Raw genomic sequence first — 21,637 nt, forward strand, 5'->3', positions numbered from 1 at the left:
CTTGGAGACAAAGTGGTTAGAGCTTCTTCCAATGGCAGAGAAATCCTGGGATATTCTCTGCCCTAGTGCTGAGTTGCTATTTTAGAAAGAGAAGGTCTTTCGCTATCTAAACTCAGAACTACAGTAGAGTCTCACTTATCCAAGCCTCTGGATTATCCAAGACATTTTTGTAGTCAATGTTTTCAATATATTGTGATATTTTGGTGCTAAATTCGTAAATACAGTAATTACTACATAACATTACTGCGTATTGTACTACTTTTTCTGTCAAATTTGTTGTATAACATGATGTTTTGGTGCTTAATTTCTAAAATCATAACCTAATTTGATGTTTAATAGGCTTTTCCTTAATCCCTCCTTATTATCCAACATATTCGCTTATCCAACATTCTGCCGGCCCATTTAGCTTGGATAAGTGAGATTCTACTGTAGTAATAGAGTAAAATAATAAATATAATAATAATATCAGAGTAAAATAATAAATGTATTAATAATAATAAAAATAGAGTAAAATAAATGTAATAGTAGCAACAATAATAGAGAAAAATAATAAATGTAATAATACCAATAATAATAGAGAAAAATAATAAATGTACCATATATTCTCAAGTATAAGCTGACCCAAATATAAACCAAACAGGACCCTCACCCGAGTATAAGCTGAGGAGGGCTTTTTCAGTCTTTAAAAAAGGGCTTAAAAACTAGGCTTATACTCGAGTATATACAGTAGTTAAATTAGCCTCCCCGTGTAAATGGTACCTAAATTTCCTACTTGATAGATGCAACTATCTTTCGGGTTGCTTAGGTCAACGACGAGCTGGGCTATTTTTTAATATGTTTTCTGATGGTCTTTGAAGACCCCTCATCCCCCCCTACTCCCGCAAGGGTCCCGACCCCCAGGTTGAGAAAGCCTGATCTACACCGTGGAATGAATGCATTCTGACACCACATGGCCTGCCGTGACTCAAAGCTTTGTATGAATATAACTTCCAAGATTCCATAGGATAGGGTTATGAATGTTAAAGTGGTGACAAGCTACATTAAACCTACAGTATAGATGCACTCAGGAGGAACCATATAGGGATGGAGACAAACCTTTATGGAGCCGCAGTCACATTCCTCCCCGTCTTCCACGACTTTGTTGCCGCAGGTCGGAGCTCGGTAGGCGATATCAATGCGGGGTTTGTTCAGGAGGCACTGGGTCGTGCCATAGGCAAGGAAATCCCGGTAGTCCTTGAGGCTGCAGCTGCTGAAGACCTTGACTCCACCGGACCCTCTGCAGGGCACAAGAGGAGAGGAGAGGTTTTCCCCAAATCAGTGGTTCCCAAACTTATTTGGCCTGCCGCCCCTTTCCAGAAAAAAATATGACTCAAGTGCCCCCTGGAAATGGGGGTGTGACTTAGAGGGGTGGGCGTGGCCCCTGCTCAAGAGGGCGGGGCTGAGCCTCTCCTCTAGTTCATGATGCAGGTCTGCAAGGAGAGGTGGGTGGGGCCACAAATGGGCAGCCAGGACTGAGATGGGCGGAGTTACGAGCTCTGAGGTAGGGCTGAGCTTCTATCCTTGTCCTACGGTGCATGCCAGGACACAGGGGGTGGGACTAGAGGAGGAAGAAGGGCCTCTTCCCAAGTGCCTGATGGGATTGAACCTCTATACCCCGCCCTCGTGTTCTAACAAGCGCCTCAGGGGAAGTATACAGAGGCTATTGGGAAGGGGCCCTTCCCCTAGCCCTGCCCTTTAGTCCTAAAAGGCCTCTCAGGAGAGGTATAGAGGCTCAGCCCTGTCTCACGCTCTTGGGAAGAGGCCCGACCCCACCCCTAGCCCCGCCCTTTAGTCCTAAAAGGCCTCTCAGGAGAGGTATAGAGGCTCAGCCCTGAGTCACGCTCTTGGGAAGAGGCCCCGACCCCAACCCTAGCCCCGCCCTTTAGTCCTAAAAGTCCTCTCAGGAGAGGTATAGAGGCTTAGCCCTGTCTCACGCTCTTGGGAAGAGGCCCCGCCCCCTTCCCTACCCCCACCCTTTAGTCCTAAAAGGCCTCTCAGGAGAGGTATAGAGGCTTAGCCCTGACTCACGCTCTTGGGAAGAGGCCCCGCCCCCACCCCTAGCCCCACCCTTTAGTCCTAAAAGGCCTCTCAGGAGAGGTAGAGGCTCAGCCCTGTCTCACGCTCTTGGGAAGAGGCCCCGCCCCCTTCCCTACCCCCGCACTTTAGTCCTAAAAGGCCTCTCAGGAGAGGTATGGAGGCTCAGCCCTGTCTCGTGCTCATGGGAAGAGGCCCCACCCCCACCCCAGCCCCGCTCTTTAGTCCTAAAAGGCCTCTCAGGAGAGGTATAGAGGCTCAGCCCTGTCTCACGCTCTTGGGAAGAGGCCCCGACCCCAACCCTAGCCCCGCCCTTTAGTCCTAAAAGGCCTCTCAGGAGAGGTATAGAGGCTCAGCCCTGTCTCACGCTCTTGGGAAGAGGCCCCGACCCCGACCCTAGCCCCGCCCTTTAGTCCTAAAAGGTCTCTCAGGAGAGGTATAGAGGCTCAGCCCTGTCTCACGCTCTTGGGAAGAGGCCCCGCCCCCTTCCCTACCCCCGCCCTTTAGTCCTAAAAGGCCTCTCAGGAGAGGTATAGAGGCTTAGCCCTGACTCACGCTCTTGGGAAGAGGCCCCGCCCCCACCCCTAGCCCCACCCTTTAGTCCTAAAAGGCCTCTCAGGAGAGGTAGAGGCTCAGCCCTGTCTCACGCTCTTGGGAAGAGGCCCCGCCCCCTTCCCTACCCCCGCCCTTTAGTCCTAAAAGGCCTCTCAGGAGAGGTATGGAGGCTCAGCCCTGTCTCGTGCTCATGGGAAGAGGCCCCACCACCACCCCAGCCCCGCTCTTTAGTCCTAAAAGGCCTCTCAGGAGAGGTATAGAGGCTCAGCCCTGACTCACGCTCTTGGGAAGAGGCCCCGACCCCAACCCTAGCCCCGCCCTTTAGTCCTAAAAGGCCTCTCAGGAGAGGTATAGAGGCTCAGCCCTGTCTCACGCTCTTGGGAAGAGGCCCCGACCCCGACCCTAGCCCCGCCCTTTAGTCCTAAAAGGTCTCTCAGGAGAGGTATAGAGGCTCAGCCCTGTCTCACGCTCTTGGGAAGAGGCCCCGCCCCCTTCCCTACCCCCGCCCTTTAGTCCTAAAAGGCCTCTCAGGAGAGGTATGGAGGCTCAGCCCTGTCTCGTGCTCATGGGAAGAGGCCCCACCCCCACCCCAGCCCCGCTCTTTAGTCCTAAAAGGCCTCTCAGGAGAGGTATAGAGGCTCAGCCCTGACTCACGCTCTTGGGAAGAGGCCCCGACCCCGACCCTAGCCCCGCCCTTTAGTCCTAAAAGGTCTCTCAGGAGAGGTATAGAGGCTCAGCCCTGTCTCACGCTCTTGGGAAGAGGCCCCGCCCCCTTCCCTACCCCCGCCCTTTAGTCCTAAAAGGCCTCTCAGGAGAGGTATGGAGGCTCAGCCCTGTCTCGTGCTCATGGGAAGAGGCCCCACCCCCACCCCAGCCCCGCTCTTTAGTCCTAAAAGGCCTCTCAGGAGAGGTATAGAGGCTCAGCCCTGACTCACGCTCTTGGGAAGAGGCCCCGACCCCGACCCTAGCCCCGCCCTTTAGTCCTAAAAGGTCTCTCAGGAGAGGTATAGAGGCTCAGCCCTGTCTCACGCTCTTGGGAAGAGGCCCCGCCCCCTTCCCTACCCCCGCCCTTTAGTCCTAAAAGGCCTCTCAGGAGAGGTATGGAGGCTCAGCCCTGTCTCGTGCTCATGGGAAGAGGCCCCACCCCCACCCCAGCCCCGCTCTTTAGTCCTAAAAGGCCTCTCAGGAGAGGTATAGAGGCTCAGCCCTGACTCACGCTCTTGGGAAGAGGCCCCGACCCCGACCCTAGCCCCGCCCTTTAGTCCTAAAAGGCCTCTCAGGAGAGGTATAGAGGCTTAGCCCTGTCTCGCACTCTTGGAAAGCAGCTACAGTACATACAACGGTAATGTTCAGCCTTTGTGTCACCACATGAGAAAGAAAGCAGGGGCTGTCATTGTGTGTCCTTACATGGCTTTGGTATCCATTAAGCAGATGGAGACAGGACAGTGGCATTGCCTCGAGTTGTCAAAGTGGAGCCCCAGGCTGAATCCCAACAGCTGGGCGACAATCACAGAGAAGGTCTCCGACGTGATCCCCTTCTGAAACTAAAGGGAAGCATAATACATCCGTCAGTGAGTGGGTAGGGTAGGAACCAGGAACCTTCCGGGTATTAAATGTATTGTTGTTATTATTATTATTATTGACACAATGACATTGTATGACACAGCAAACAAGATAGATATGCTGGATTTCGTATCACAAAATCTCACTTATCCAACATAAACGGGCCGGCAGAATGTTGGATAAGCGAATATGTTGGATAATAAGGAGGCATTAAGGAAAAGCCTATTAAATATCAAATTAGGTTATGATTTTACAAATGAAGCACCAAAATATCATGTTAGACAACAAATTTGGCAGAAAAAGTAGTTCAATAGGCAGTAATGCTATGTAGTAATTACTGTATTTATGAATTTAGCACCAAAATATCACGATGTGTTGAAAACATTGACTACAAAAATGCATTGGATAATCCAGAACGTTGGATAAGCGAGTGTTGGATAAGTGAGACTCTACTGTATTTAGTTTGGAATTTCTGAGTTGCGTGTTGGCCACATACCCCAAATTTAAGACTTTGCATATCCCGTTCAATGTTTATACTAGATATGTTTTCCAATCCTTAAATACAAGGCATCTCTTACAATAAACCTATATGGATAAACTTTCCGGCTCTTAAATAAAATACATTCCCTTACATTAAGGCTCACTTGGCATATGGCAACTTCAGATAGACTGCATTTGATTGTATTTGAAGCTTTAAATGGGTATCTATTCTGACATGAAGCTTTCAGGAATTACAGGACAACCAATGGGATTTTTCTTTTTTAAAGGTAAAGGTAAAGGTTTTTCCCTGACGTTAAGTCCAGTCGTGTCCGACTCTGGGGGTTGGTGCTCATCTCCATTTCTAAGCCGAAGAGCCGGCGTTGTCCATAGACACCTCCAAGGTCATGTGGCCAGCATGACTTCATGGAGCGCCGTTACCTTCCGCCTGAGCGGTACCTATTTATCTACTCACATTTTCATGTTTTCAAACTGCTAGGTTGGCAGGAGCTGCGGCTAATAGCAGGTGCTCATTCCGCTCCCGGGATTTGAACCTGGTTTCTTTTTTACTTTTGTTAAAACAAGCATCAGTGCAAATGGTAACAATTCTTTGTGTACGTGGCGCTTCCCTACCATTGCAATCCCTGTGGAAGAGGGTTTCAAGCACATATTCTTCGCAAAGATCGATCCCACTGAATCGGCCTTGCTCCTGTAGCTGATAGAAGAGAAAAGAAGTGCTCTGAATTACACAAAAACCCAGTTAACATTTTTTTTTCTATAAGTCTTTTGGCATAGCAGGGAATGCGCTCCTTCATTGATCCTTTCTTTTCTTCAACCTTCAGTCACCCAAATTTCGCCAAGAATGTGATGCAGCAGCGATTATGCTGGAAATAGCAACTTTCTTCAAGCCTCCACTAGTTATTTGTTTTATATATATAACTAGCTGTGCCCGGCCACGTGTTGCTGTGGCGAAGTATGGTGGTATGGGAAATAAAGTATTGAGGAATTGGTGGTAGTTAAGGTAAAGGGCAAAGGTTTTCCCCTGACATTAAATCCATTATAAATGGGTTATATAGCTGTGTGGAAGGGCCTTGAGTCTACACTGCCATATAATCCAGTTAAAATCAGATAATCTATTTTATAGGCAGTGTGGAAGAGGCCTAAGTGAGGCCTAACTCTGCCTGTCCCCTGGGCTGAGTGGGTTGCTAGGAGACCAAGTGGGCGGAGCTTAGCCTTCTAACTGGCAGTGATTGGATAAAAACAATTATTCCTTTCCCTCTAATTAGGACTTTTTCTTTTCTTTTTGTTGTATCAACCTTGAGGCATGGATGATGGGTTGTGTTGTCAAATTTCGAGGTTAGGGGGTCTGTAGTTTTGTTGTTTTGTTGGTCACCATGATGTCATCACTCTTTTATATATATAGAAGACTAGCTGTGCCCTGCCACGCGTTGCTCTGGCCAATTGGAATTGGACTGAATAGCCTCGCTGCTTCTAAGCCTGGGCGCTTTCTTTCCTTGCTTGGGCTGGTTGAGTGGCCTGATGGTTTCCAAACCTGAAAGTGAACCTCCAGAATCACTCGCAGTTGAAATCACCACAAGCAGAGTCACTCAGTGAAAGCTATTAGGCACTATGTAAGTATAATTCTGTTATATGGGTTACCTTTACTTCTGTTAATACTGCTGGTAAAATACTTGTTACTCTATGTTTTGTTTTAGATAGAAATTCATTGTTGCTGAGTATAACAACTCCTGAAGAAGGGGATTTTCTCCCTGAAACAGGGTACAAAAATACCCGGGACCCCTGTAGATTTGGGACTTTATTTGGACTTTACTTTTGAAGACTTTTTTGAGAGCGGTGCTCCATCATTATTTTCTTCATTCCAGTATACAGCAACATGACCAACCATCTGTTTACTTTGTTTGGAAGATATTTTCATTGACTATGTATCCCTGAAGCCTATATACATTGGAACCAATACCAGACTTGAATAACTTTTGTGTTAGAGCTGTTGCTCCTTTTCATTTTGTCGGGTACGGCCAAATTGAGCTTTGTACGGGGAACTTTAATAATATACTAGCTGTGCCCAGCCACGCGTTGCTGTGGCGAAGTATGGTGGTATGGGAAATCAGATAATTTGTATTTTATAGGTAGTGTGGAAGAGGCCTAACTCTGCCTGTACCCTGGACTGAGTGGGTTGCTAGGAGACCAAGTGGGCGGAGCTTAGCCTTCTAACTGGCAGCAATTAGATGAAAGCAATTATTCCTCTCCCTCTAATTAGGATTTTATTTTTATTTTATTTTTGTTGTATGAACGTAGAGGCGTGGATGAGGGGTTGTGCTGCCAAGTTTAGTGTTTCTGGGATGTATAGTTTTGTTGTTTGTCCTAGGCCGAAATTTCATTACCCTTTTATATATATAGACTAGCTGTGCCCAGCCACATGTTGCTGTGGCGAAGTATGGTGGTATGGGAAATAAAGTATTGAGGAATTGGTAGTAGTTAGGGAAAAGGTTTTACCTTACATTAAGTCCATTATATATGGGTGATATAGCTGTGTGGAAGGGCCTTGAGTCTACACTGCCATATAATCCAGTTCAAACCTGATAATCTGTATTTTATAGGCAGTGTGGAAGAGGCCTAAATGAGGCCTAACTCTGCCTGTGTCCTGGGCTGAGTGGGTTGCTAGGAGACCAAGTGGGCGGAGCTTAGCCTTCTAACTGGCAGCAATTGGATGAAAGTAATTATTCCTCTCCCTCTAATTAGGATTTTATTTTTATTTTATTTTTGTTGTATGAACCTAGAGGCATGGATGAGGGGTTGTGCTGCCAAGTTTAGTGTTTCTGAGATGTGTAGTTTTGTTGTTTTGTCCTAGGCCGAAATTTCATTATCCTTTTATATAGAGAGATGTTACTAGCTGTGCCCTGCCAAGCATTGCTGTGGCCCATTGGAATTGCACTGAATAGCTCCGTTTTTTTGGGTTTTTTTTAGGCCCTGTGGAGGTTCATAACATGATAGTTTGTGGTTTCAACCTCGAGGCGTGGATGATGGATTGTGTTGTGAAATTTCGATGTTGGGGGATGTTTAGTTTTGTTGTTTTGCTCGGTGCCAGGATTCCATCACTCTTTTATATATATATATAGATTTGGACACATTTTCTTTGTACATAGACTATCGTATGTTTGTATAGATACTTTACAAGTATTCTGGGATTTTGTATTGTAAATTTCCCGAGACTCCCAACATTGACCCCACTTGGGGCTGGGACCCACAGATGAAGACGCTGTGATCTATACAGCATACAATCCCAGTTGCCTGACACTCAAGTAAGAAGAACACCTTGAAAAGATGTGTGCGCCTTACACGAATAAGAAGGCCACGTCGTGGGGTCGGAGAATGAGGTGGTTCTGATTCCAGCTCATAAACATCTCCAGAAGATCCTCGGCTGATCCCTTGGTGGGGATTTTGTCCCTGTCGACCCAGAGCTCCAAGGAGGACAGCACGAGCCTCACGTTGAGCTTGTAAAACATCTGGAAATAGGAACAGCTGCTTAAGTCTGGCAGAGATGGAGGAACAAAGCTAGTCATCCCTCCGCACCCGTCGTTTTGATATTGGCTTTTGGATGATTCAGGGATTCAACTAAAAGGAACCTAGTCTAGATCCTCCAATGGGACTCCAATGGTCCTCAAGTCAGAGATCAACAAAAGTCTTTGTTTACAAATCAGAGCCAAAAATATATTACGTTGTTCAGAGATATTACGTGGGAAGGTAATAACATATAACATCTATAACATGCTTTGCTAATACAGTAGAGTCTCATTTATCCAACACTTATCCAATGTTCTGGATTATCCAACGCATTTTTGTAGTCAATGTTTTCAATACATCATGATATTTTGGTGCTAAATTTGTAAATACAGTAATTACTACATAGCATTACTGTGTATTGAACTGCTTTTTCTGTCAAATTTGTTGTATAACATAATGTTTTGGTGCTTAATTTGTAAAATCATAACCTAATTTGATGTTTAATAGGCTTTTCCTTAATCCCTCCTTATTATCCAACATATTCGCTTATCCAACATTCTGCTGGCCCGTTTAGCTTGGATAAGTGAGACTCTACTGTACGTTGTTCAGAGATATTACGTGGGAAAGTAATAACATATAACATCTATAACATGCTTTGCTAATATATATATATATGAAAAACCCGGGGCTATGTCTGTTTTTATTGGTGTTTTTATTGTTTTTATTGTTATTTTAAAGCTAAGTGTATTGTTTTAATCTATTTCTGTAAACCGCTCCGAGCCAAACTGGAAGTAGCGGTATACAAGTCTTATATATATATATATATATATATGTATACACACACACAGTAGAGTCTCACTTATCCAACATAAACGGGCCAGCAGAAGCTTGGATAAGCGAATATGTTGGATAATAAGGAGAGATTAAGGAAAAGCCTATTAAACATCAAATTAGGTTATGATTTTACAAATTAAGCACCAAAACATCATGTTATACAACAAATTGGACAGAAAAAGTAGTTCAATACACAGTAATGCTATGTAGTAATTACTGTATTTATGAATTTAGCACCAAAATATAACGATTTATTGAAAACATTGACTACAAAAATGCGTTGGATAATCCAGAACGTTGGATAAGTGAGTGTTGGATAAGTGAGACTCTACTGTATGTATATATGAGTATATGTGTGTGTGTGTGTGTGTGTGTATATATATATATGTATACACACATGCATATATACATATATACAATATAATTTACAATAATATATAATATTATAATATTTTGTATATGCATATAATATTAATAACATTTTTGTAATACAATATAATACTAATAATACAATATAATAATATTAATTATATATTATATATTACATCTAATATTATTAATAATATTACAATATATAGATATAGTACAAAATGGTAATTTATGGCCAGTATTGTGTTATGCTAATAATATAGTATTGTATGTAAATTTAATTTGTAAGCCGCTCTGAGTCCCCTTCGGGGTGAGAAGGGCGGGATATAAATGTAGTAGATAAATAAATAAATAAATAAATAAAAATAATACACACAAACATTGTAAAAAGTACTACAAATCCATATATTAAAATGTGTTTCTATTAAAACTACATATAATAATAATAATAATAATAATAATAATAATAATAATAATAATAATAATACCTTTATTTTTATACCCCACCCCATCTCCCCGAAGGGACTCGGGGCGACTTACATGGGGCCTTGCCCGATAAAACAATCAAATATCAATAACAAAGCAATAACACAATTATCCCAATAAAAACATCAACATCAGTAAAAACAATCATTAAAATCAACATGAAGCATACAATGTTAAAAACAGGAGACTAATTCATAGATCCCGGGCATATTTAACACAATTGCCTCTGTGTCTGTCTCTGTCTCGGTTCTATGTATATATGGGCATTGAATGTTTGCCCTATATGTATATAATATGATCCGCTCTGAGTCCCCATCAGGGTGAGAAGGGCGGGATATAAATGTATTAAATAAATAAATAAATAAAGTTGTGGGGAAAAAAACATGGGATACAGAATGATTTCAAGGGTGTCTATTAAACAACAAGCTGTTCGCCTTAATGTCAGTTCAAGCAACAGTAGGTTAGAATGAGAAGCTAAGACTGGGTTCTCTTGTTCCTGGTTCAAGTCAAGCTTTGTTTTTGGATTTCATATCCTGGAAGTTTTCTATGTTCTTGTTCATGTACTCCTGTTTTACTAATTATAGCTTCCTGATTGTGGACTTATGCTATATCTGTAATTCCTATCTGTTTCTGGACTTTGCCACCTTTGGAACTTGATGAAACATTCGGAATATAGTTGGGTTCCCACCTTTTGCTAAACCTTTTTTGGATTATATATCCTCTTTTCTTATTTCTCTATGGTGTTTACAATTAACTGTTTGCTTATATTTTGGACCAGGGATCCCCAAACTAAGGCCCGGGGGCCGGATGCGGCCCTCCAAGGTTATTTACCTGGCCCCTGTCCTCAGTTTTAGACTTAGGCTTGCCCAAAGTCTGAAATGACTTGAAGGCACACAACAAGAACAATCCTACTTAAGTTGACTATCTCATTGGGCAGAAGCAAGCCCACACTTCCCATTGAAATCCTGATAGGTTTATGTTGGTTAAGATTGTTTTTATTTTTAAATATTGAATTGTTCATTCATTTACTAATATTGTGCTATGGTAATAATATAATATATTGTGTATACATATAATATTGATAATAATATTATAATGTAATACAATATAATATTTATTTATTTATTACAGTATTTCTACCCCACCCTTCTCACCCAGTAGGGGACTCAGGGTGGCTAATAATAATAATAATACAATGTAAATAATATTGTATAATATAATATTAATTATATATTATATATAAAATGTAATATTACTAATAATAATATGGTATAGTGGTATAGTACAATATAGTAATATATAATGCTAATATGTACTATGCTAATAATATAATATAACTTGTGGTTTAATTATGTTATTAAGTTTGCTATTTTACCTGTATATGTAGATGTCTGTTTTTATAATTGCACATGTCTCTGTACATTTGATGTGTTTTTTATTGTTACTGTTTTTATCTGGGTTCAACCCTTGTATTATTATTATTATTATTATTATTATTATTATTATTATTATTATTATTATTATTATACAACTTGTACAACAGAGTGAGAGAGGGTAGCAAATAAATAAATGTAGCAAATAAATAAATAATTGTTGTTGGGGGGTTTCTTTGCACGACAAATAAGACATGTACAGTGTGCATAAGAATTTGTTCATTTTTTTCCAAATGATAATTTGGCCCTTCAACAATCTGAGGGACCATGAACCGGCCCTTCACTTTAAAAGTTTGAAGACTTCTGTTTTGGACTCTTGTATGGTGTGGTGGTCATAGGTATTTCCAGGCCTGGAGTGCAACACCTGGGATATTTTAAAAGCTACGGAAAAAGCAGGGTGACAGAGTTTGAATAGGGATTGTCTTTGGGCATAACAAAGGGGACAAGGCAACCTTCTTGGGCAGAATTCAGAATGTGTGTTTCAAACAAGTATAAACATGATCTATCTCCAAATTTATTTTAAAAATGCATCCACTTACAGCATTCACAAAACCAATAATCTGTGCGATCTTGTCTGTCACAACATCTTCCGTCGAACCCATATAGTCACACTGGAGGGGGAAGAAAAACAACATTTGCCAGCAAAAACCTCAGAGCCCACTTTGGATGGAGCAGAGAGGATCACACCCAGCCCCAAACATATTTTTTTAATACGAGGGCTATCCAGAAAGTAGATTACGTTTTGGAATTAAAAATGAACAAAGTATAGGAGAAAACATTTACCATATGCAGTTGAAAGCCAGACCCAAATACCACTTCTCACCTTTTTGACCAAAGTACGCCACATTTTTGGAGGAAACATTCTTCCCTTTGCATCAAGAAATGGTCCTTTCCATACCATTTGGTGACATTTGGGGGTGGAAGGAACAGAAGGAATTCACTAATTGAGAATCTACGCATAGCGATAAAAGAGTTTGGAAAGTCCTTCCCCACCAAACTTTGCCACTTGGCTCGCGTTTTGCGTTTCTGTTTTGCAAATGCTCGCAAGGAAGGTTATGGCGACCGTTTTTTTGGGACAGGAAAGCTATACTTCTTGCAAAACCTTAGAAGAGCGATCCAGGACGAGCATGGGGGAAAGTTGAGCACATGCACATGCGCAGCTGAAGTTGAGGATGCAAGCCAAGTGGCAAAGTTTGGTGGGGAAGGACTATCCAAACTCTTTTATCAATATGATAACTGCCTAGATTTCAATGGGGACTATGTTAAGAAGTGGTATTTGGGTTTGGCTTTCAACTGCATATGGTAAATATGTATATACATATAATATTGTATATACATATCGTATATACATATAATATTCATAATATTATATTGTAATACGATATAATACCAATAATACAATATACAGTAGAGTCTCACTTATCCAACGTTCTGGATTATCCAACGCAATTTTATAGTCAATGTTTTCAATGCATTGAGATATTTTGGTGCTAACTTCATAAATACAGTAATTGCTACATAGCATTAATGTGTAATGAACTACTTTTTTCTGTCAAATTTGTTGTATAACATGATGATTTGGTACTTAATTTGTAAAATCATAATCTATTTTGATGTTTAATAGGCTTTTTCTTAATCTCTCCTTATTATCCAACATATTCGCTTATCCAATGTTCTGCCGGCCCATTTATGTTGGATAAGTGAGACTCTACTGTAATAATATTAATTATATATTATATTTTACATGTAATATTACTAATAATATTACAATATATTGATACAGTACAATATAGTAATTTATTACCAGTATTGTACTATGCTAATAATATAATATTGTATGTAAATTTAATTTGTAAGCCGCTCTGAGTCCTCTTCGGCATATAAATGTAGCAAATAAATAAATAATGTTTTCTCCTATACTTCATTCATTTTTAATTCCAAAATGTCATCTACTTTCTGGATAGCCCTCATAACATCCTCCCTGATAAACTTCAAGAAGCTGCACTCCCCAAGGACCTTTTTTTCATAGAAAGACAGTTAATTGATATAATGTGTTGTCGAAGGCTTTCATGGCCAGAATCGCTGGGTTGCTGTGAGTTTTCTGGGCTGTCTGGCCATGTTCCAGAATCATTCTCTTCTAGATTTTCACCCACATCTATGGCAGACATCCTCAGAGGTTGTGAAGTTTGTTAGAAGCTAGGCAAGTGGGAGAATAGGCAATCCCAACAAAGGATTCCCCAGGCAGGAAGCAGCCAGGCTTTGAAGCTGCGAGGCAATTCAATGCTAATCAAGCTGGCCAATTGCAACATTCACACTTGCCTAACAGACAAGAGTTCTTTCTCCCAACCTTGGACATTGCACAGATATATAAACTCCACTTGCCTAGTTTCCAACAGACCTCACAACCTCTGAGAGTGCAACAAAATAATAGAAAGACAATTATATAGATGGTAGACAATTGATAGATGAGAGCTATGAGATAGAAAATTATGACAGAAGATATATAATCAATATATTAGAGTGATAGGTGAGAGACAATTAACATACAGAAGATATAGATAGATACTGTATATACTCGAGTATAAGCCTAGTTTTTCAGCCCTTTTTTTAAGACTGAAAAAGTCCCCCTCGGCTTATACTCGGGTGAGGGTCCTGGTTGGCTTATATTTGGGTCAGCTTATACTCAAGAACATATGGTACATTTATTAATTATTTTTCTCTATTATTATTAGTATTATTACATTTATTATTTTTCTCTATTATTGTTGCTACTATTACATTTATTTTACTCTATTTCTATTATTATTAATACATTTATTATTTCACTCTGATCTTATTATTATTATTGCATTTATTATTTTACTCTATTTATTATTACATGTATTATTTTCCTGTATTTATTATTATTATTACATGTATTATTTTACTCTGTTATTATTATTAAGAAGATACATAAGCACATTTACATTGATGAAGATGAGAATAATGATTTGATCAGAGTTGAGGAGTCTGATCTTAAATTTGAGCTTTATGTAAGTACAGTAGAGTCTCACTTATCCAAGCCTCGCTTATCCAAGTTTCTGGATTATCCAAGCCATTTTTGTAGTCAATGTTTTCAATGTATCAAGATATTTTGGTGCTAAATTCGTAAATACAGTAATTACAACATAACATTACTGTGTACTGAACTGCTTTTTCTCTCAAATTTGTTGTAAAACATGATGTTTTGGTGCTTAATTTGTAAAATCATAACCTAATTTGAAGTTTAATAGGCTTTTCTTTAATCCCTCCTTATTATCCAAGATATTTGCTTATCCAAGCTTCTGCCAGCCTGTTTAGCTTGGATAAGTGAGACTCTACTGTATTCAAAAACATTTAACCTCCAGATGTAATTTAATGTAATTTAATTGGTACCTATTTTATTTATAAAATTAATGTAATTTTATTGGTACCTATTTTTATTTCTGAAATTTATCACCCTCGGCTTATACTGGAGTCAATGTTTTCCCAGTTCTTTTGTGGTAAAATTAGGTGCCTCGGCTTATATTCGGGTTGGCTTATACTCGAGTATATATGGTAGATAGATAGATATAATATGTTGGGTGTGTGAGCATTAGGACACCCCCATAGTATCAAACTTGGGGAAGAAATGAGATTTGACCAAAACAACCCTTCCATTTTCACAGAAAAGGCTCTGCCCCAAACCCCGCCTTTCCATGTATCATTTCAAGAAAGAAAAGTGAGAAACCTACCAAATCTTTGGCCACCACAATATGCATTTCCACATATCTCATGGTGCTGAAGTTAATCTGTTGAGATTCAAAAGGGGGAAAAGAAGTCTATATCTGAGATCTTGTCGCAGTGCTATAATCATCTATATATATAAAAGGGTAATGAAATTTCAGCCTAGGACAAAACAACAAAACTACACATCCCAGAAACACTAAACTTGGCAGCACAACCCCTCATCCATGCCTCTACGTTCATACAACAAAAAGAAAAGAAAAATAAAGTCCTAATTAGAGGGAGAGGAATAATTGTTTTTATCCAACTGCTGCCAGTTAGAAGGCTAAGCTCCACCCACTTGGTTTCCTAGCAACCCATTCAGCCCAGGGGACAGGCAGAGTTAGGCCTCACTTAGGCCTCTTCCACACTGCCTATAAAATACAGATTATCTTATTTGAACTGGATTATATGGCAGTGTAGACTCAAGGCCCTTCCACACAGCTATATAACCCATTAATAATCTTATATTATCTGCTTTGAACTGGATTATCTTGACTCCACACTGCCATATAATCCACTTCAGTGTGCATTTTATCCAGCTGTGTAGAAGGGGCCTCATACTTCGCCACAGCAACGCGTGGCCGGGCACAGCTAGTGTGTGTGTGTGTATATATATGTGTGTGTGTGTGTATGTGTGTGTATATATATATATATATATGTGTGTGTGTGTGATGGCATCACGGCGACCCACAAAACAACAAAACTACAGGCCCCCCAACCTCGAAATTTGACAACACAACCCATCATCCATGCCTCTAGGTTGATACAACAAAAAGAAAAGAAAAATAAAGTCCTAATTTGAGAGAGAGGAATAATTGCTTTTATCCAATTGCTGCCAGTTAGAAGGCTAAGCTCCTCCAACTTGGTCTCCTAGCAACCCAATAAAAAATAATAAAAAACATTAAAATTAATACAATAAAATACTATAATAACAGAAAATAACTAAAAATAATACAAGAAAATAATAAAATATAATAAATAAAAATATAACTTACAATAAAATTAATAAAAAAAATGCAAATAACGTCAAATAAAAATTACACAACAATTTTTAACCAATACCACCACCACTTTGCCACAGCAATGCGTGGCCGGGCACAGCTAGTGTGTATATGTATGTATGTGTGTGTGTGTGTGTATGTGTATATATATATATATATATATATATATATATATATATATATATATATTCAGTATTAACTTTTGGGGAAGGGAAATTCTCTGCCCTGGAGTGTGATGGAGAACACTCTCCTTCTTTGGAGACTTTTAAACAGAGGCTGGATGGCCATCTGTCGAGGGTGCTTTGAATGCGATTTTCCTGCTTCTTGGCAGGGGTTGGACCAACCTGATGATTCTATGATTCTATGAATGTTAATAAACTAAAATTACAAAATGTCTTTAGCCCAAAGTTGCCTTTTTTATATTCTTACCATGTAAGGATAAATTATGCTTCTAAAGGCAAGCCCAAGGGGACGGATGTACATACATGCCAAAGTTTGTTTGATTATTCAATCTATATCCCAACCAATCATTCCCCTTTCTTGAACTAGCACTCACTGGTGTTCCTGAGTCTGCCCTTTGGTTCATCCCCGTGCCCCAATGAATGGAATAGTTTTCTTCTGTGACTTGGAGGTCGGCATCATTATATTCTATCTGATAGATGAGATGCTGATAGCCGGAGGCCGAGTCCACCGGCTCAATGCCGTAGGTGATGTTATCGAACTGCAACAGTCCACTGGGCACCGCAAGGAAAAGAAGCAGAGAAGAAGGAAACAACATGTTATAATGCAAATAAACCTTTATGCTTTAGATCAGGGGTCCCCAAACTAAGGCCCGGGGGCCGGATGCGGCCCTCCAAGGTCATTTACCTGGCCCCCGCCTTCATTTATAATATAATATTTTTATATCAGTTTTAATAATATAATGTATTGTATATACATATGATAATAATATCATTTTATACAATATAATACTAATAATATTACCACATAATAATATTAATTATATGTTATATATTACATATAATATTACAGTATACTGGTATAGTTCAATATAGTAATATATAATGCTAATATTGTGCTATGCTAATAATATAATATATTGTATGTACATACAGCTGCTCTGAGTTCCCTTCAGGGTAAGAAGGGCGGGATATAAATGTAGTAAATAAATGTAGTAAATGAATAAATAAATAATTTTGGACTTAGGCTCGCCCAAAGTCTGAAATGACTTGAAGACACACAACAACAACAACAACAATCCTAATTACCCTGACTATCTCATTGGCCAGAAGCAGGCCCACACTTCCTATTGAAATCCTGATAGGTTTATGTTGGTTAAAATTATTTTCACTTTTAAATATTGTATTGGTCTTTCATTGTTGTTGTTGTTGGTTTGCACTACAAATAAGACATGTGCAGTGTGCATAGGAATTTGTTTGTATTTTTTTTCAAATGATAATTCGGCCCCTCAACAGTCTGAAGGATTGTGGACCGGCCCTCTGCTTTAAAAGTTTGAGGACCCCTGCTTTAGATAGCTGATAGTCACATTCAGTATTTCAATAACTGAGACTTTGGGTACTTTAAGTCAGATGTCCAAAGCTTGGTACCTGCCAAGTGTGTTGGATATAGTCATCCAATGGCCAATTGGAGAGGATGGGAATTTTGGTTGTTGTTACTGATTATTATTATTATTATTATTAGTGTATGACACAGCAAACAAGATAGATATGCTGGATTTCATATCACAAAATCACAAGTCGAACACTTCCCAAGTGTCTAGGACTGTGTGATGTATTTTCGGATGATGCGCGCAGATCCCAGTAAGGTGGCCTTTTGCAGTTGGCAGATCGTAATTTTGTCAATGTCTATTGTTTCCAAATGCCGGCTGATATTTTATTATTATTATTATTATTATTATTATTATTATTATTATTATTATTTATGACACAGCAAACAAGATAGACATGCTGGATTTCGTATCACAAAATCACAAGTCGAACACTTCCCAAGTGTCTAGGACTGTGATTATTATTATTATTATTATTATTATTATTATTATTATCACAACGACATTGTATGACACAGCAAACAAGATAGATATGCATGATTTCGTATCACAAAATCACAAGTCGAACACTTCCCAAGTGTTTAGGAGTGTGTGATGATGTGCGCAGATGATAATAATAATAATAATAATAATAATAATAATAATAATAATAATAATAATAATAACAACTAACTTTATTCTTATATCCCGCCCCATCTCCCCAAAGGGACTCGGGGCGGCTTACATGGGGCCATGCCCGGACACAACAGCGCAAAATCCAAACAAAAACAACAAGCAAATCAACCAACAATAAAACATCAGATCCCAGTAGGGTGGCCTTTTGCAGTTGACAGATCGTAATTCTCAAATGCAAGCTCAATGAAGGCAACACCATCAAGGCATAAACACCTGGGCCATACCTGTCATAAGATATACTGCTGGCATTATAAACTGGACACAGATGGAACTGGACAATTTGGACAGAAAAACAAGAAAACTCATGACCATTCATCATTCACTGCACCCTCGCAGTGATGTTGACCGGCTATATCTGCCTAGAAGATCTGGTGGCAGAGGACTCTTACAAGTAAAATAAGCAGTCAAAGAAGAAGAACATGCCCTGGCAGCATATGGAAAGCAAAGTAAAGAACCTGCTTTGATTGAAGTCAAAAATCAGAAACTCCTCAAACCACAGCAGACAAAAAAAAACCAGTACAAGAAAACCGCACTACAAACTAGAGCTGACAGCTGGCACAACAAAACATTGCATGGAAAGTTCCTTGACAAAACTGAAGGAAAAGCTGATAAGGAGAAGACCTGGCTCTGGTTCACGAATGGGACCCTGAAGAAGGAGACAGAAGGCCTGATCCTTGCAACCCAGGAGCAAGACATCAGGACAAGTGCAATTAAGGCCAAGATCGAAAAATCAGCTGATGACGCAAAATGCAGACTGTGCAAGGAAACCAGCGAAACCATTGATCACATCCTCAGCTGCTGTAAGAAAATCGCACAGACAGACTACAGAGGCACAATTATGAGGCCCAAATGATTCATTGGAAATTATTATTATTATTGTTCCTGCTGCTGCTGCTGCTGCTGCTGCTACTACTACTATCTATCAATCGATCAACATTTTATTATGGTTCATAGACCCTTATTGCACCACAGATTTATTTATTTATTTATTTATTTATTTGCAACATTTATATCCCGCCCTTTTCATTCCAAAGGGGACTCAAGGCGACTTACAAGTTATATATACATACAATATATTATATTACTAGTATAGCACAATATAAGGACTATATAAGCATTATATATTATTATTATATTATATTGTACTATACGACTATATTGCATGTAATATAAATATACAATTATAATAGTGTATTATTATTATGACATTGTATTACATCATAATATTATTATCAATATTATATGCATATACAGGAGCCCCGGTGGTGAAGTGCGTTAAAGCACTGAGCTGGAGACTGAAAGGTCCCAGGTTCAAACCCCGGGAGCGGCGGGAACGGCCGCTGTTAGCTCCAGCTCCTGCCAACCTAGCAGTTCGAAAATATGCCAATGTGAGTAGATCAATAGGTACCGCTCCGGCGGGAAGGTAACGGCGCTACATGCAGTCATGCCGGCCACATGACCTTGGAGGTGTCTACAGACAATGCCGGCTCTTTGGCTTAGACATGCAGATGAGCACCAACCCCCAGAGTCAGACATGACTGGACTTAACGTCAGGGGAAACCTTTACCTTTACCTATGCATATACAATATATTATAATATTAGTATAGTACTAGCTGTGCCCGGCCACGCGTTGCTGTGGCAAAGTGGTGGTGGTATTGGTTAAAAATTCTTGCCTAATTTTTATTTGACGTTATTTGTATTTTTTAAATTAATTTTATTGTAAGTTATCTTTTTATTTATTATATTTTATTTTCTTGTATTATTTTTAGTTATTTTCTGTTATTATAGTATTTTATTGTATTAATTTTTTAGTGTTTTTTATTTATTTTTTTAGTGTTTTTTATTATTTTTTTATTGGGTTGCTAGGAGACCAAGTTGGAGGAGCTTAGCCTTCTAACTGGCAGCAATTGGATAAAAGCCATTATTCCTCTCTCTCTAATTAGGACTTTATTTTTCTTTTCTTTTTGTTGTATCAACCTGGAGCCGTGAATGATGGCTTGTGTCGTCAAATTTCGAGGTTGGGGGGCCTGTAGTTTTGTTGTTTTGTGGGTCGCCGTGATGCCATCACTCTTTTATATATATAGATAATATTATTATTATGAATATTACAGAATAATGAGATTAACAACACATAAATGGGTAAATTTTACAGCAGTTAAAAACATGTTGGCTAAACACATAGGTAAAAGACTACAACACCCTGTCTCTAAAATTGGGATTTTTCTCATTCTGGCTGCCTCAGAAAGAAACGTGGCAACCACTACAACTCCTGTTCATTCTAGATGCATCTACACTGCAGAAATAATGGAATTTGAAATCTTTAACCGGGAGGGTTCAATGCTCTGGAATCACGAGAAGGCCTTGATAGACCTTCTCGACTAAACAGTGCTGCTGCCTCACCCAGTGATTCCATAGCAGTTCAAGTGGGATCAAACTGCATTCATTCTCCAGTGTAGATGCACTCATGGTTACCCCACGGCCAAGGCGTTGAAGCATTCCACGTGTTGCCATGCTGGAACGGAGGTGCAACGGTCACAAAATGAATGAGGAGGGTCTCACCTGAGTCCACCGCAAGTGTTGAGGATTGCAAGGGCATCCACAAAACCGTCTATGTAGCCTTGATAGAAGCAGTCACGCTAGAGGAGGAAATCGGCATTATTTGTTGACTCTGCGATCCTATATCTTCATATATTGTTTTGGGAATGTTAAATGTATATGATGCTCTAATATCCATACAGTGTTGACAACGTATGTTTTTGGAATCCTGAGGAATCTTTCAAATACCGCAGAGGCTTTGAGTCGGTTTGACTCTAGTCCGTATTTAAGCCTCTAATAATAATAATAATAATAATAATAATAATAATAATAATAATAATAATAATAATACTTTATTTATATACCGCCTATCTCAAGGGACTCAGAGCGGTTTCCAACATATCAGAAAACATAGTCAGTTAAAAAATACAGCAATTAAAACATTAGACACATAAACAGATGTGCATAAACAGATAATAAAATAAAAACACATAACCCACCATTTAAAATCATTTGATGCCACTTTAAAAGCCAGGGCTCAACGCTATGCAATCCTAGGAGTTGTAGTGTCACGAAGTCTTTAGCCTTTTCTGCCAAAAAGTGCTGGTGCCTCACCAAACTACAAATCCCAGGATTCTGTAGCAGTTAAAAGTGGTGTCAAACCACATTAATTTTACATTGTAGATGTATCTTAAAATGGTCTTAATCCAATGTAAAAACAGGCAAAAATGATGACAGGTAAATGGCAAGGTTTATAAAC

The 21,637-nt window shown here is 39.5% G+C and overlaps 1 protein-coding gene across 2 annotated transcripts in view; it reads right to left on the bottom strand.

Moving 5' to 3' along the window:
- LOC100559809 (disintegrin and metalloproteinase domain-containing protein 2) overlaps positions 1-21,637 on the bottom strand; it is a 50,161-nt gene that overhangs the window by 13,100 nt on the left and 15,424 nt on the right. For both annotated transcript variants that reach the window (XM_062961228.1, XM_062961227.1), the window contains exons 5-12: positions 20,902-20,978; positions 16,656-16,833; positions 15,065-15,121; positions 11,852-11,923; positions 8,026-8,192; positions 5,302-5,383; positions 4,036-4,172; positions 1,096-1,276 (exon numbers count right to left, since the gene is read on the bottom strand). In XM_062961228.1, coding sequence (XP_062817298.1) covers positions 1,096-1,276; positions 4,036-4,172; positions 5,302-5,383; positions 8,026-8,192; positions 11,852-11,923; positions 15,065-15,121; positions 16,656-16,833; positions 20,902-20,978 — 951 coding nt within the window. The remainder of the gene's footprint in view (positions 1-1,095; positions 1,277-4,035; positions 4,173-5,301; positions 5,384-8,025; positions 8,193-11,851; positions 11,924-15,064; positions 15,122-16,655; positions 16,834-20,901; positions 20,979-21,637) is intronic.

The sequence above is a fragment of the Anolis carolinensis genome, unplaced genomic scaffold (genome assembly GCF_035594765.1).
Source record: "Anolis carolinensis isolate JA03-04 unplaced genomic scaffold, rAnoCar3.1.pri scaffold_8, whole genome shotgun sequence".
Classification (NCBI taxonomy): Eukaryota; Metazoa; Chordata; class Lepidosauria; order Squamata; family Dactyloidae; genus Anolis; species Anolis carolinensis.